At 39.4% G+C, this 16,191-nt stretch overlaps 1 protein-coding gene across 1 annotated transcript in view; it reads left to right on the forward strand.

Moving 5' to 3' along the window:
- The window catches only part of PIP4P2 (phosphatidylinositol-4,5-bisphosphate 4-phosphatase 2), a 71,441-nt gene that overhangs the window by 46,501 nt on the left and 8,749 nt on the right, over positions 1 to 16,191 (forward strand). Inside the window, exon 5 of the mRNA XM_061439409.1 lies at positions 6,537 to 6,589. Coding sequence (XP_061295393.1) covers positions 6,537 to 6,589 — 53 coding nt within the window. The remainder of the gene's footprint in view (positions 1 to 6,536; positions 6,590 to 16,191) is intronic.

Below are 16,191 nucleotides of genomic sequence, written 5' to 3' on the forward strand. Positions count from 1 at the left end.
TATTAAATAATAACTATTACAATTAAATTAATTAAACTTAATTTCTTATAAATGATTAAATAATATTCAGATCCAAGAGGAAGCTTTATGTAGTATGTATAAACATTTTAAGATGTCGAAACAGTTTTGAGGGGATTGTCTAACCAGACTAATGTTTTGGGGGACTTTGTTTAGAAAGTATTTTTCCAGAAGAATAAAAGTGTTACAGACTGGTTCTACATGAACATAAAGAGGTTTCTTAAGACAATTAAACAGCAGAGAGTTTAATTGCGTCTGTGTGGGCTAGGTGTTTTCCGTTACTGATGGAAGGCAGGTCCACGTGCTGGGTACGGTTGGCATTTCCCAGAAAATCTAACACAACCTATCATACATACCTGAATCATAGATGATAGTTCAAACTTTGTCCTGAAGTGGGCCAGTATAGTACCTTCAAACAGGTTTCGATTTTCTTCACTTGTTCATAGGGTTCTATAGTTCGGTTGCTCAGCAGAGTGACAGCAGTGAACACACTTTAAAGTAATGACATGTGTGTGTGCTCAGTCGCTCAGTTGGCCTGACTCTTTGTGACCCCATGGACTGAAGCCTCCCAGGCGCCTCTGTCCATGGAGTTATCCAGGCCAGAATACTGGAATGGGTTGCCTTTTCCTGCTCCAGGGGGTCTTTCCAACCCAGAGATCAAATGACCCCAGTTGTGTGTTGAACCCATTAGAAAATAAAATCTAGTAGGGTACTATCAGCTGACTAGTTTTTAGTAGTATAACTTTCTTATGTGCCTCCTATGATCAATTTAAAAATATACCTTGGTGAATCTAAGTTATCTATTATATATTATAGAATGGTTAGAAATAAGCCAAACATTGGAAGACCTCTACTAAAAACAATTGGGTTTTAGAGAAGTTGCTTTTAACCTTTCTGATAGAAAATAATTTTCATAATAGCCAAAATGTGGAAACAATGCAAATGCCCACAATGGATGAATGGATAAAAAGGATGTGGGGCTTCCCAGGTGGCGTTAGTGGTAAAGAACCTGCCTGCCAGTGTAGGAGATGCAAGAGATGTGAGTTCGATCCCTGGGTCTGGAAGATCCCCTGGAGTAGGAAATGGCAAACCCTCCCCAGTATTCTTGCCTGGAAAATTCCATGGACAGAGGAGCCTGGTGGGCTACAGTCCCTGGGGCCGCAGAGAGTTGGACATGACTGAGTGACTGAGCGCAAACAAAAATACACAGTGGAATATTATTCAGCCACAGGAAATGATTTGGAGAAGGGCATGGCAACCCACTCCAGTATCCTTGCCTGGAGAATCCCATGGACAGAGGATCCTGGCGGGCTGTAGTCCATGGGATCACAGAGTCGGATACTACTGAGCAACTAACACTACTCCTACAAGGAATCAGGGTATTCTGCCATTTATGACAACACAGAGGACCTTGAGCACATTTGCTAAAAAAGGTAAGTCAGACAGAGAAAGAGAAGTGCTGCATGATATCCCTTAATTATAGAGTGGAAAAAAATTGAACCTGTAAAAATAGGAAAATTGTAGGTACCAGAAGATATCAGAACATGGGAGGTGGGGGATAAGACTCATGGTACAAACTTGTAACAATTAGTAAATAAGTCATGGAAATCTAAATAAAGCACAGCATAATGAATATTGTTGTTGTAGTTCGGGGCTCAGTTGTATCCAACTCTGCAACCCCATGGAGTGCAGCATGCTAGGCTTCCCTGTCCTTCACTATCTCCTGGAGTTTATAATGAATATAGACAGTAATATTGTATTATAATTATGTAATGTGATAAATGTCACTACAGTGACAACCATGTTACAAGATATAAATGTATCAAAGTAGTAGACTGTACACCTTAAATTTACACAATGTTACCTATCAAATTTATCCAATTAAAAATAGGAAAAATCAGATATTTTTTTCTATTGACACTTCAAGGTTTGGCAATAAAATTTTAAGAGTGCAGAGGCTGCATTTTAGATAAGAGAACAGTGGTAAATCCTTTCAAAAGGACAGGTATTTGCATTCATTCAAATAGATTATGACAAAGTTATTTCTAATAATACATGTTTTTCTAGTCTTAGTTTGCTACATTTAAAAGAATTCTTATAGATAACAACAAAACCAGATATGCTAAGTTGCTCCCTGTATGTTACTAATTATACAACTGAGTCTTAGTTGTCAGTTGTAATCAAAGTTATCATGCATCAGTTCAGTTCTGTTCAGTTCAGTCGCTCAGTCGTGTCCGACTCTTTGCGACCCCATGAACTGCAGCATGCCAGGCCTCCTAGTCCATCACCAACTCCCGGAGTTCACCCAAACCCATGTCCATCAAGTCGGTGATGCCATCCAGCCATCTCATCCTCTGTTGTCCCCTTTTCCTCCTGCCCCCAGTCCCTCCCAGCATCAGAGTCTTTTCCAATCAGTCAACTCTTTGCATGAGGTGGCCAAAGTACTGGAGTTTCAGCTTTAGCATCATTCCTTCCAAAGAACACCCAGGACTGATCTCCTTTAGAATGGACTGATTGGATCTCCTTGCAGTCCATGGGACTCTCAAGAGTCTTCTGCAACACCACAGTTCAAAAGCATCATGCATAATCTGTGCTGAAATGATAAAACCTGACTAATCTCCTGTAGGTTGGTCATCTAAAAATTCTAGAATTTCTTTGCCAATGTATTAGCCTTCAAACTTGGATTTTGAGTTCAGTTCAGTCCCTCAGTCATGTGTGACTGTGACCCCATGGACTGCAGCACACCAGGCCTCTCTTCCATCACCAATTCCCAGAGTTTACTCAAACTCATGTCCATTGAGTTGATGATGCCATCCAACCATCTTATCCTCTGTTGTCCCTTTCTCCTCCCATCTTTAATCTTTCCCAGCATCAGGGTCTTTTCAAATGAGTCAGTTCTTTGGATCAGGTGGCCAAAGTATTGGAGTTTCGGCTTCAGCTTTCAGCTTTAAGGGGTTTCATAATTGCTTCCTCAGCCACTTTGCTTCTTTTAACAAAGAAAAACTTAAATTTGTTATTTATAAATAACATTTGCAATGACATTACAAGTTCAACAAGGGTTTCCCTTGTGGCTCATCTGGTAAATAATCCGCTTGCAATGCGGGAGACCTGGGTTCGATCCCTGGGTTGGGAAAATCACCTGGAGAAGGGAAAGGCTACCCACTCCAGTATTCAGGCCTAGAGAATTTCTTGAACTATATAGTCCATGGAATTGCAAAGAGTCGGACATGACTGAGTGACTTGCACTCTCACTACAAGTTCAACAACTATCTTATAACTAATTACAAATACAGAAAAGTAATTAGTAAGATTTCTGTATTCTTCACTTCTTAATGTTCTATGCCAATTTCTGTAGATATCTATGTAAGTCTCTGTTTAGTGCATTCATTTTAGCATTTTTACTATTAATAATAAGCTTTGAAATAAATTCATTACAAAATAAGTAGCGAAAGAAACAGTTAACGGTGCTTGAAAGAACTGTAGCCTTGGTTTAGCTTTCTCAAATATTGAAAAATAATCACTGTGAAAAGAGTGAACATTCATGTAAAGTTTCATTTCTAGTTTGTTTACCTTGGGTCTGTATATTCCTACTGTGATTGAGAGAGACTATTTCAAGGTTACATAACTTTCAGAAAGTTTGAAATTAAAATGAATAAAAAGAAGTCCAAACTCAGATTTGTCTTTTTAAAAGTTAATCATTAAAAAATTAAAAAGAAAAAAATCATGTATCAGATATTTTCTGAACATTATCTTCTATTGTGTGGAAAACATTTGAATATGCATGACTTATTGAAGCCCCACTATACCTAAAACTTGAGAGTTATGAAGAAAAAAGGAGTGACCCAGAATAATTAACAAAAATTAATATTAATGAAAGAAAGGTTATGTTGGTGATAAAACTGTTAATGTACTTGAAGGAATTCTATAAAGGAAGTGTACACTTTACAAGAAGATATATAGAAAAGCAAATGATGGGAGGCAAAAGCATTGCAGACAGATTCTTTACCAGATGAGCCACAAGGGAAACCCGTGTTGAACTTGTAATGTCATTGCAAATGTTATTTATAAATAACAAATTTAAGTTTTTCTTTGTTAAAAGAAGCAAAGTGGCTGAGGAAATACATTTTTTTGTGGTGAAGAGTTACTTTTTTATTATTTTTTAATTGGAGGATAATTTCTTTACAATGCTGCGTTGGTTTCTACCATACAACAATGAAAATCACTCAGAACTATATGTATATCAGTTCAGTTCAGTTCAGTTCAGTCGCTCAGTCATGTACGACTCTGCAACCCCATTAATTGCAGCACACCAGGCCTCCCTGTCCATCACCAACTCCTGGAGTTCACTTAAACTCACGTCCATCGAGTCAGTGATGCCATCCAGCCATCTCATCCTCTGTCATCTCCTTCTCCTCCTGCCCCGAATCCCTCTCAGCATCAGAGGACTTTTCCAATAAGTCAACTCTTCGCATGAGGTGGCCAAAGTATTGGAGTTTCAGCTTTAGCATCAGTCCTTCCAAAGAACACCCAGGACTGATCTCCTTTAGAATCGACTGGTTGGATCTCCTTGTAGTCCAAGGGACTCTCAAGAGTCTTCTCCAACCCATAGTTCAAAAGCATCAATTCTTCGGTGCTCAGCTTTCTTCACAGCCCAACTCTCACATCCATACATGACCACTGGAAAAACCATAGCCTTGATTAGACAGACCTTTGTTGGCAAAGTAATGTCTCTACTTTTGAATATACATATATATATGTATATATATATGTGAAGTAAAGTGAAGTCACTCAGTCATGTCCAACTCTTTGGGACCCCATGGACTGTAGCCTACCAGGCTCCTCCCTCCACGGGATTCTCCAGGCAAGAGTACTGGAGTGGGTTGCCATTTCCTTCTCCAGGGGATCTTCCTGACCCAGGGATCGAACCTGGGTCTCCCACATTTCCAGGAAGACGCTTTAACCTCTGAGCCCCTGGCAATTTGGCCATATATATATATGTATATATACTTATACATACATATATCCTTTCCCTCTTGACTGCCATCCTACCATCCCCCCATGCTATATAGCATCTTCCCACTAGCTAGCTATTTTACACATGGTAGTGTATATATGTCAGTGCTATTAATACTTATTTTAAACTTATATTGCACATCTTTTCAAACACTTTAACCTACTTTTAATACCAGTAAGCTGTTTCAAGCATCTGAATAACAGTACTGTGGGGAAGGTAGCCCACATTACTGCCTATATTACAGGGAAGATATAGGTAATAAAGTCGAAGCTATGGTTTTTCCAGTAGTCATGTACGGAGATGAGAGTTGGAGCATAAAGAAGGCTGAGCACCAAAGAATTGATGCTTTTGAACTGTGGTGCTGGAGTAGACTCTCAAGAGTCCTTGGACTGCAAGGAGATCCAACCAGTCAGTCCTAAAGGAAATCAGTCCTGAGTGTTCATTGGAAGGACTGATGCTGAAACTGAAGCGCTAATACTTTGGCCACCTGATATGAAGAACTGACTCATTGGAAAAGACCCAGATGCTGGGAAAAATTAAAGGCAGGAGGAAAAGAGGGCAACACAGGATGAGATAGTTGGAGGGCATCATCGACTCAATGGACGTGAGTTTGAGCAAACTCAAGGAGATAATGAAGGACAGGAAAGCCTGGCGTGCTGCAGTCCATGGGATCACAATGACTGACTGAACAACAACAACACAGGGAAGAAAACTGAAAGAAAGTTGTTTATAGGAGTGTATTTTTTTACATAGAATAAGCAACTATAAGCTGAAAGCAGTTTCCTCGCCTTAGTTCTCAGTTCAGCTCAGTCGTGTCTGACTCTTTGTGACCCCATGGACTGCAGCATGCCAGGCCTCCCTGTCCCTCACCAACTCTTGGGGTTTACTCAAACCCATGTCCATCGAGTCGGTGATGCCATCCAACCATCTCATCCTCTGTCGTCCCCTTTTTCTCCTGCCTTCACTCTTTCCCAGCATCAGGGTCTTTTCAAATAAGTCCGTTCTTCACATCAGGTGGCCGCTGGTTCTACTTGTATCTAATTTGTTTTATTTATTTACCTTGTGGATTTTCTTCATAAATAGAATAATTGTATTTTAGTATTGACTCAATATCCATGTATTTTAAAAAGCTAGGCATTAATATTCGGAGAAGAAACAACTTTGGAGATACATGACATATGTTTTTATTTTCTGGCAGTGGAGTGAGACATAGAGCTGAATAAAATGACCCAATTATGACATGACATTCAGTTTTCATTGTAGAGCAAACCGAGATTGCGTCAGAAAACTGGGGAAACCTTGGGAACTGTTTCGGAGGGGAAGTGTAACCTTTATTTTAAGGGAGGGGGACATGAGCTGGAGGGGGAAAGCTCATATAAACATGAAAAGGTTGATGGCTTCTGTCGTGATCCCTGAAAACATTTGAACTAAAAGAAACAGCTTATCAGATTGGATAGTTTTCAGTTGTTTTTCTTGTCAACCTCTCTTCTCATTTATTTTACAGTGGATGGAATTGAGGTTCAACACTCTGGCAAAATGCCCACACTGCAAAAAAATGTAAGTTCTGTACCACTGGCAATACTACTGGGAAATATTTGAGAACAATTTAAACAGTTCAGAATTTTCACTAAAGTCAATTTTGATTTTAAGATATAGTTCAGAATGTATGCATGGTTAACATGTTTATGATTTTCAAAACTAAAAAAAAATACATCTTTGAACTGATTAATATATTCCATTTTGCAATTAAAATGATTGGACTTAACCTGTTCTCTAAAGGTAAAGCAATTTCTAAGAAGGTGGACATTACAAAAACTAACAGTAACCTAGTAAGGATTTTCAAATGTTCTAAGTAGTTATAATTTGTTTTAAATAATCTAAAATTTATATTTTTAAAAGTGGGCTGTAATCTAGGAGAAAGCCAGATTTCGGGGAGTTAATAATTAGGTCATTGGATGGCAACATTTTTATAATTATTTATCTCTCTTAACTGTTCAATTTCTCTGTGTTCCTAAATGGTGTACCTAGGAAAAAATAACAAAAGGCAATATAAAAGTGGGGAAAAGTAGAAGGTATTTTGATCATTTTATGCCATCTGTGTTGAGAGTCCCCAAGTAACCCTAAGGGTTTTTGACATTTTAGGAGAACTAGTAGGAATTATTATACAGTTTACTCACAGCTTCATGGTGAACGTATGCAAAGTAAGATCAGCGAAAGAAAAAAGGCACTTGCGGCAACATTTGGAGGAAACCAGGAGCAAGCTTTCAAGAGTCCTCTCCCAGTGGAGTCACACAGGCTTTATTCCTCCATCAGTAAACTGTTACAAAACATGTGAAATGTTTTGGGGGACTTCCCCCTTGGCTCAGCAGTAAAGAATCTGCCTGCAATGCAGGAGATGTGGGTTGTATCCGTGGGTCAGGAAGATCCCCTGAGGAGGAAATGGTAACCCATCCAGTGTTCTTGCCTGGAAAATTCCATGGATAGAAGAGCCTAGTGGACTGCATACAGTCTATGAAGTCTTTTAGAGTCGGGCATGCCTAAGCATACACGCACGTGAAATGTTTTTGACAAGAGAAGCTTATTGGAGACTCAGTGTCCAAGGTATAATTGGAGCTGGTCACATAGGCACCTGTTGCATACCACATACCACAATTCCGTACTCCCAGAAGGAAAGCGGGTATTCGACATAAACCATAGTTTGCTTTGCACAAGCAATTTAGGCATAGCAAACCACTCATCAGCAAGGGAATAGTTAGAACTATTTTGAAATCTAAGTTCCCAGGAGTCAGCCAGCTTGTCTAAGAATAGCAATCTTAGGCCAGCTATATTAACTGTTTTCTGCATAACATCTATTTTGATAATAAAATTTCAATTCAAAAATTACTGTTTTCCACTTACATGTGTGGAAAGTAAGCAAAGGAAATTAAACTGGAATGTTTTGGTAATTCAATATTTAAACTGAAAAGTATGAACTCATAGTTAAATTTTTGTGATCCTTTGAATGAAGTAAATACTGTATCTATTTTGAGAGTAAAGTAATTCTAAGAATGGTTGATAGGAGGAAAGAATTTAAAAATGTCTGAGAAGTAGAACATATGTAACGAGATATCTCCTTTTATTTGCGCTTGCTATGATTCCAGCTAAATATAATCCTATGAGAATAACTTTACAGCATATTTCTAGCTTCAAAGGAACAGATATTCCCTTTTTTATTTATTTCTGAAATTAATCATCTGAATGTTTAACTTAGCTGAATCTGAGACAAGTCTGCACATGGTGAAGCAAAGTGGATAACCTCCGATAAGTGCACAGAAAATGGATACTTCAGGGACATACCAAACACATGTGTGTGAATATGTGTGTGAATAATCCATATTTCTGTATGTTACCTATATTTTCCCAAAAATGAAGACAATTAAATTGCATCCTCACCAGAAAGATTAAATTGGATTTTAAAAAATCTTTTAGAAAATAAAAAACAGAGACTTCTTGTGATTAGCAGATTGTGTGCTAAGCATGGTGACCATTCCTTTGTATGTACATATATTATTTGTAGTCTTTACAGGTCCTGGATAGCAGGAATTATTATCCTCATTTTATAAATGAGGAGCTGTTAGAAAGGATAATGATTTTGCTCAAGTGATTTGCTTGGTTGGTTTATTTTAGAACAATGGCAATATTTTGCTAATAAGAAAGAAGTATTGAATGTTTAGATATTCTAAAAGAAGGCTGTGTTTTAGTGTAAGAAGAATTCGTATCTCTTTCTTAAGGAACAATTTGCCTAGAAATTCACTTGAAATAAATCAGCTTAAATGTCATTCTTAGAGGAATGTGTATAGAATTGGAATCACATGCTGAACACAAGAGGACTTAGGACATTCATTACTTATTTGAGGAAAGATCATGTTATCACATGAACACTCACGGGTCGTATATAGATTTCTTTTCTCTTTGAATATTTTTCTTAACAAAATGATGAGTCATCTATTGAAGTTAGATTCTGAGATTTTTATTTTTTAAACTCAAATAGCAAATATCCTAAAATTATTTTTTTGTTATAGAAATTACTAAATCATTGCTATGGAACTAGCATTATTTTTCTATCTCACAAGTTGGGGGAGTACCTTCCCCCAGGGCTCCAGAGACCAAGAAACAGTTTTTAATCTCACTGTTTCTTATTCACACAATCACTGAGGCTGTAACAGCTAATGGTGAGGTTTCTCTTTCGATGAGGCAACTTGTGGCTAATGCTGGACAGGGGTTGTAGTCCTAGCATTCTGAAATGACAACCTGGACCATTTTTCCATGAAAATGTTTTGATGGATTTACAATTAGTGACATGATGACTTAATCCATGATAATTATCAATGAATATCATTCGTTTTACATCACTGAGGTACTTTTGTGTGGATCTCTTTCTACCATTTTAAACAAGAGCAATTTAAAACTTCTTATTCTCATAAGCTGGGGCTTCCCTGGTGCCTCAGTGGTAAAGAACCTGCCTCCTAGTGCAGGAGACGGGTTCGATTCCTGATCAGAAATATCCCCTGGAGAAGGAAATGGCAACTCACTCCAGTATTCTTGCCTGGGAAATCCCAGGGATGAAGGAGCCTGGCAGGCTACAGTCTGCAGGATTTCAAAGGGCTCAGAGATGACTTAGCAACTAAACAACAGCAATAAATTCTCATAAATTATCATTTTACTTTTCTGGTTAGTGCTTTCTTTTATAATTACTCATTAATTCAACAGTCCTGTGCTGGGTACTAGCTGCTCAAAATAAAGATATAATCTTGCCTTTAAGGAACTTTATCTTATGGATATGTGGAAGAGAACAGACAATTACAATAAAGTTGTACGATAAAGTGCTTTGGAAGGTTATACCTAGCATGTTCTGCTCTGAAGAGATCCTAATCCAGACTGGAGGGAAAGGGAATATGAAAGGAAGCTTCCAGGAAAGAGGGATATTAAAGGTGACTGGTGATGCAATATACTTAAGTGAAGAAAGGGAAGAAGCTACAACCCAGAATACTCTACCCAGCAAGACTCTAGTTCAGATTTGACAGAGAAGTCAAAAGCTTTCCAGGCAAGCAGAAGTTAAGAGAATTCAGCACCATTGAACCAGCTTTACAACAAGTGCTAAAGCAGTTTTTCAAGGCAGGAAACACAAGAGAAGGGAAAGACCTATAAAAAATAAACCCAAAACAATTAAGAAAATTGTAATAGAATCATACACACTGATAACTAACTTAAATGTAAATGGATTACATGCACTAACCAAGGGCTTCCCCAGTGGCTCAGTGGAAAAGAATCCGCCTGCAATGCAGGAGCCATGGGAGTCACTGGTTCGATCCCTGGGTCGGGAAGATCCCCTGAAGGAGAACATGGCAACCCACTCCAGTATTCTTGCCTGGAGAATCTCCATGGACAGAGGAGCCTGGCGGACTACAGTCCATAGGGTCACAAAGAGTCGGACACGACTGAAGCGACTTAGCATGCACGCACTAACCAAAAGACCTAGACTGGCTGGGTAGATGAAAACGTACATGTATGCACTTCCACTCACCACATCACTCTACTTAACCCCCCAAATCGTATATAAATATTTTAAAAATTTATTTATTTTAATTGGAGGACAATTACTTGACAACATTGTGGTGTTTTTGCCCTCCTTCATCATGAATCAGCCTCAGGTATACATGTGTCCCCCGACCCTGAACTCTGCTTGCAGCTCCCTCTCCACCCTGTCCCTCTGGGTTGTCCCAGAGCACCAGTTTTGGGTGCCCTGCTTCATGCATCGAACTTGCACTGGCCATCTGTTTTACATATGGTAATGTACACGTGTCAGTGCTATTGGGTTAATCATGTTTCCATTATGGCTTGCAACTGTAATTATCTTTTTTTGTTGTTTGGCTATTGATTGTGAAAATGGATAAATATCTTTTACTATAGTGATTGCTGCTAAGTCGCTTCAGCAACTCTGTGCAACACCATAGACGGCAGCCCACCAGGCTCCCCCATCCCTGGGATTCTCCAGGCAAGAACACTGGAGTGGGTTGCCATTTCCTTCTCCAATGCATGCAAGTGAAAAGTGACAGTGAAGTCTCTCTGTCATGCCCGACTCTTAGCGACCCCATGGACTGCAGCCCACCAGGCCCCTCAGTCCATGGGATTTTCCAGGCAAGAGGACTGGAGTGGGTTGCCATTGCCTTCTCCGATAGTGATTATGTAACTATTATTCATTTTAATATGTTGAACTAAATGATGGAATTATATATCACTATATATGTATCTAATTATGCTTATAATTATATATCACAGAAAATAATAGAATTATATATCACTAACACTATCATTTAGTATAAAAATCTATAATCACTCTTTAAAATCCAGATGTACATTATAATTATCTTGGAATTTTCTGAAAAATACAAAAGCCCAGGTATTGTTACTTTTTCGAAAACTCCAGATGAGATTATAATGAGCAAACTAGCTGGCATATTGAGTGCAGCACTTTAACAGCATCATCTTTTAAGATTTGAGATAGCTCCTCTGGTATTTCATCTCCTCCACTAGCTTTGTTCATAGTGATGCTTTTGGAAGGCCTACTTGACTTCACATTCCAGGATGTCTGGCTTTGGCTGAGTGATCACACCATCATGGTTATCTAGGTCATTAAGACCTTTTTATACAGTTCTTCTATGTATTCTTCTTAAATCTCTCTGTTTCTGTTAGGTCCATACAGTTTCTGTCTTTTATTGTGCCCTTCTGTGCATGAAATGTTCCCTTGGTATCTCTAATTTTCTTGAAGAGGTCTGTAGTCTTTCCCATTCTGTTGTTTTTTTGTTTCTTTGCATTGCTCCCTTAAGAAGGCTTTCTTATCTCTCCTTGTTCTTCTTTGGAACTCAGCATTCAGATGGGCATATCTTTCATTTTCTCCTTTGCGTTTCGCTTCTCTTCTTTTCTCAGTTATTTGTAAGGCCTCCTCAGACAGCCGTTTTGCCTGTTGCATTTCTTTTTCCTGGGGTGGTTCTGATCACAGCCTCCTGTACCATGTTGTGAACCTCTGTCCACAGTTCTTCGGGCACTCTGTCTGTCAGAGTGAATCCCTTGAATCTGTTTGTCACTTTCACTGTATAATCATAAGGGGTTTGATTTAGGTTATACTTGAATGGCCTAGTGGTTTTCCCTACTTTCTTCACTTTGTCTGAATTTTGCAATAAGGAGTTCATGATCTGAGCCACAGTCAGCTCCTGGTCTTGTTTTTCCTGACTGTAGAGCGTCTCCATCTTTGGCTGCAAAGAATATAATATAATCAATCTGATTTCAGTACTGACACACAAATGAATATAAATAAAATAGGAAATATGAATATCAGTGGATTGTATTACTGTTAATACATTGGTTATAATACTGTATAAATGTTACCATTGGGGAAACTGGTTAGAGAACAAATGATATCTCTCTGAATTGTTTCTTTTAATGGCTTTTGAGTCGACATTTGTCTAAAACAAAAAAAATTAATTAACCCAAACAATAAGCAGGCAGGTTTTTAAAAACACAATGAAACTTCTAGAAATTAAAAGTTACAGAAGTGAAAATACGGTAGAACAAGCTAAACAGCAGATCGGATTAATTTGACAGATGAAGCTGTGGATTGGAAGACAGAATCAAGTAAATTACCTAGAATCCATCAGAGAGAAATATAAAAATAAAATTAAAAGGAATATATGTAAGAACATCTGATATATTTCTAATTTAGGAGGAAAAACTAGAGAATGGGATAGAGGTATTGTGAAGAGATAATCCCTAAGGATTTTCAGAGATATGATAGATATGCTCCCGTAGATTCAAAAAGCACAATGAAACCCAAGCAGAATAAATAAATGAGTTATAGTGAAATTGCAGACAACTAAGATAAATAGAAGATATTAAAAGCAGAGACAGAAAAGGCAGATTTTTAGTGTGAAAAAGATAGCAGTTCTGGCAGCAAGCCTCTCAATAGCAACAAGGGAAGCCAAAAAGTTTAAAAATACTTCAAAGTTCTAAGAGAAATCAACTGTCAAACTGTTGTAGACCTATCTAAACCATCACAGGCTAATGAAGTTTAAAAAAAGATATTGGCAAATGTAGAACTAACCAACTAGTCAGAACTATCTTCCCAACCCAGGGATCGAACCCAGGTCTCCCACGTTGTAGGCAGATTCCCACCAGCAGTAAAAACCAAAACAGAGTGGTTACCATTCTGAAACCCTCACTAAAGAGACTGATGAAAGATGAAGTTAGGGGAAATATCCCTGAAGAAATTTCTGCACTCCACGAGTAAAGAAAGTATGAACCAGTAAATGCTAAACATTCGTCAGAAGCACTGACTGTAAAATAGCAAACACAGCAACAATGGGACTTCCCGGGAGGTCCAGTGGTGCAGGGGACACAGGTTTCATCCCTGATCTGGGAACGAAGATCCCACGTGAGTGAGTGAGTGAATGAGTGAAGTCGCTTAGTCGTGTCGACTCTTTGCGACCCTATGGTCTGTAGCCCGCCAGGCTCCTCTGTCCATGGGATTTTCCAGGCAAGGATACTGGAGTGGGTTGCCATTTCCTTCTCCACATGCCGGGAGGCAAATAAGTCCCAGCGCTAACGGTACTGAGCCTGTGCTCTGGAGGCCGTGAGCCCCAGCGACTGAGCGCACGCCCGGCATATGCTGAAGCCCACACGCCCGAGAGACTGTCCTCCAGCACAGGGAAAGCCAGGCAGTGAGAAGTCTGCACAGCGCAGCCAGAGCGTAGATCCGGCTCACTGCGACTAGAGAGCCTGTGCGCAGCAGCGAAGACCTAGCGCAGCCAAAATGAATAAATTAAAAAAAAAAACAATAACAGGGGCTTCCCTGGTGGCTCAGTGGGAGAGAATCCATCTGTCAGTTGCAGGATACGTGGGTTCGATCCCTGGTCGGGGAGAATCCCACCTGCCCTGGAGCAACTAAGCCCATGCGCTGTAAGGACTGAGGCCCACATGCCCAGGAGCCCTGCTCTGTAACAGGCCAGGCCCCCGCAGTGAGAAGCCTGCACCCTACAACTGGAGAGTGGCCCCTGCTTGCCACAACTGGAGAAAAACCCACACAGCAACAAACACCCAGAGCAGCCTAAATAAATAAATCATAAAAGTTTTCATTTTTGTTTAATAAATTTAATTTATTAATTTAATAATTTTATTTAATAGATTTAATTTATTAATTCAATAAATGTAAATTATTTGTTTAATAAAAATAGATAAATAATAAAATTATGAGAAAACAATAACAGAAATACTGTTAATGCTAACAAAATTGGAGAAACAAAAATAGAATTGAACTGACACACTGAAGAACAAAAACACGTAACATGGGAGTGGAGTATTTGGAGTTAAAGCTTTCTAAGATCCTTGCATTTGTTGGAAAGATAGATTTTTCAAATGATTGTAGTTTTTAAAAGGTATCCATATTAAAAATTAAGTTCCACTGCTAATTAAATAGAAATATACATCATTATGCCAGCAAATTTGGAAAACTCAGCAGTGCCCACAGGACTGGAAAAGGTCAGTTTTCATTCCAATCCCAAAGAAAGGCAATGCTAAAGAATGCTCATACTACCGCACAATTGCACTCATCTCGCATGCTAGTAAAGTAATGCTCAAAATTCTCCAAGCCAGGCTTCAGCAATACATGAACCATGAACTTCCAGATGTTCAACCTGGTTTTAGAAAAGGCAGAGGAACCAGAGATCAAATTGCCAACATCCGCTGGATCATCGAAAAGCAAGAGAGTTTCAGAAAAACATCTATTTCTGCTTTATTGACTATGCCAAAACCTTTGACTGTGTGGATCACAATAAACTGTGGAAAATTCTGAAAGAGATGGGAATACCAGACCACCTGACCTGCTTTTTGAGAAACCAGTATGCAGGTCAGGAAGCAACAGTTAGAACTGGACATGGAACAACAAACTGGTTCCAAATAGGAAAAGGAGTACGTCAAGGCTGTATATTGTCACCCTGCTTATTTAACTTATATGCAGAGTACATCATGAGAAACGCTGGGCTGGAGGAAGCACAAGCTGGAGTCAAGATTGCTGGAAGAAATATCAATAACCTCAGATATGCAGATGACACCACCCTTATGGCAGAAGGTGAAGAGGAACTAAAAGCCTCTTCATGAAAGTGAAAGAGGAGAGTGAAAAATTTGGCTTAAAGCTCACCATTCAGAAAACTAAGGTCATGGCATCTGATCCCATCACTTCATAGGAAATAGATGGGGAAACAGTGTCAGACTTTATTTTTGGGGGCTTCAGAATCACTGCAGATGGTGATTGCAGCCATGAAATTAAAAGATGCTTACTCCTTGGAAGGAAAGTTATGACCAACCTAGATAGCATATTAAAAAACAGAGACATTACTTTGTCAACAAAGGTCCATCTAGTCAAGGCTATGGTTTTTCCAGTGGTCATGTGTGGATGTGAGAATTGGACTGTGAAGAAAGCTGAGCGCCGAAGAATTGATGCTTTTGAACTGTGGCGTTGGACAAGACTCTTGAGAGTCCCTTGGACTGCAAGGAGATCCACCAGTCCATCCTAAAGGAGATCAGTCCTGGGATTTCTTTGGAAGGACTGATGCTAAAGCTGAAACTCCAATACTTTGGCCACGTCATGTGAAGAGTTGACTCATTGGAAAAGACCCTGATGCTGGGAGGGATTGGGGCTAGGAGGAGAAGGGGACGACAGAGAACGAGATGGCTGGATGGCATCACTGACTCAATGGACATGAGTTTGAGTAAACTCTGGGAGTTGGTGATGGACAGTGAGGCCTGGCGTGCTGCAATTCATGGGGTCGCAAAAAGTCGGACACGGCTGAGCAACTGAACTGAACTGAACTGATACATCTTTAAAATTCAAAATAGTAGGCAACAAATGAAATAGGAGCATCAGCTGCTGCTGCTGCTAAGTCGCTCCAGTCGTGTCCGACTCTGTGCAACCCCATAGACAGCAGCCCACCAGGCTCCCCCGTCCCTGGGATTCTCCAGGCAAGAACACTGGCATGGGTTGCCATTTCCTTCTCCAATGCATGAAATTTGAAAAGTGAAAGTGAAGTCGCTCAGTCGTGTCCGACTCTTAGTGACCCCATGGACTGCAG

This window comes from Bos javanicus, chromosome 14 (assembly GCF_032452875.1).
Source record: "Bos javanicus breed banteng chromosome 14, ARS-OSU_banteng_1.0, whole genome shotgun sequence".
NCBI classification, from domain to species: Eukaryota; Metazoa; Chordata; class Mammalia; order Artiodactyla; family Bovidae; genus Bos; species Bos javanicus.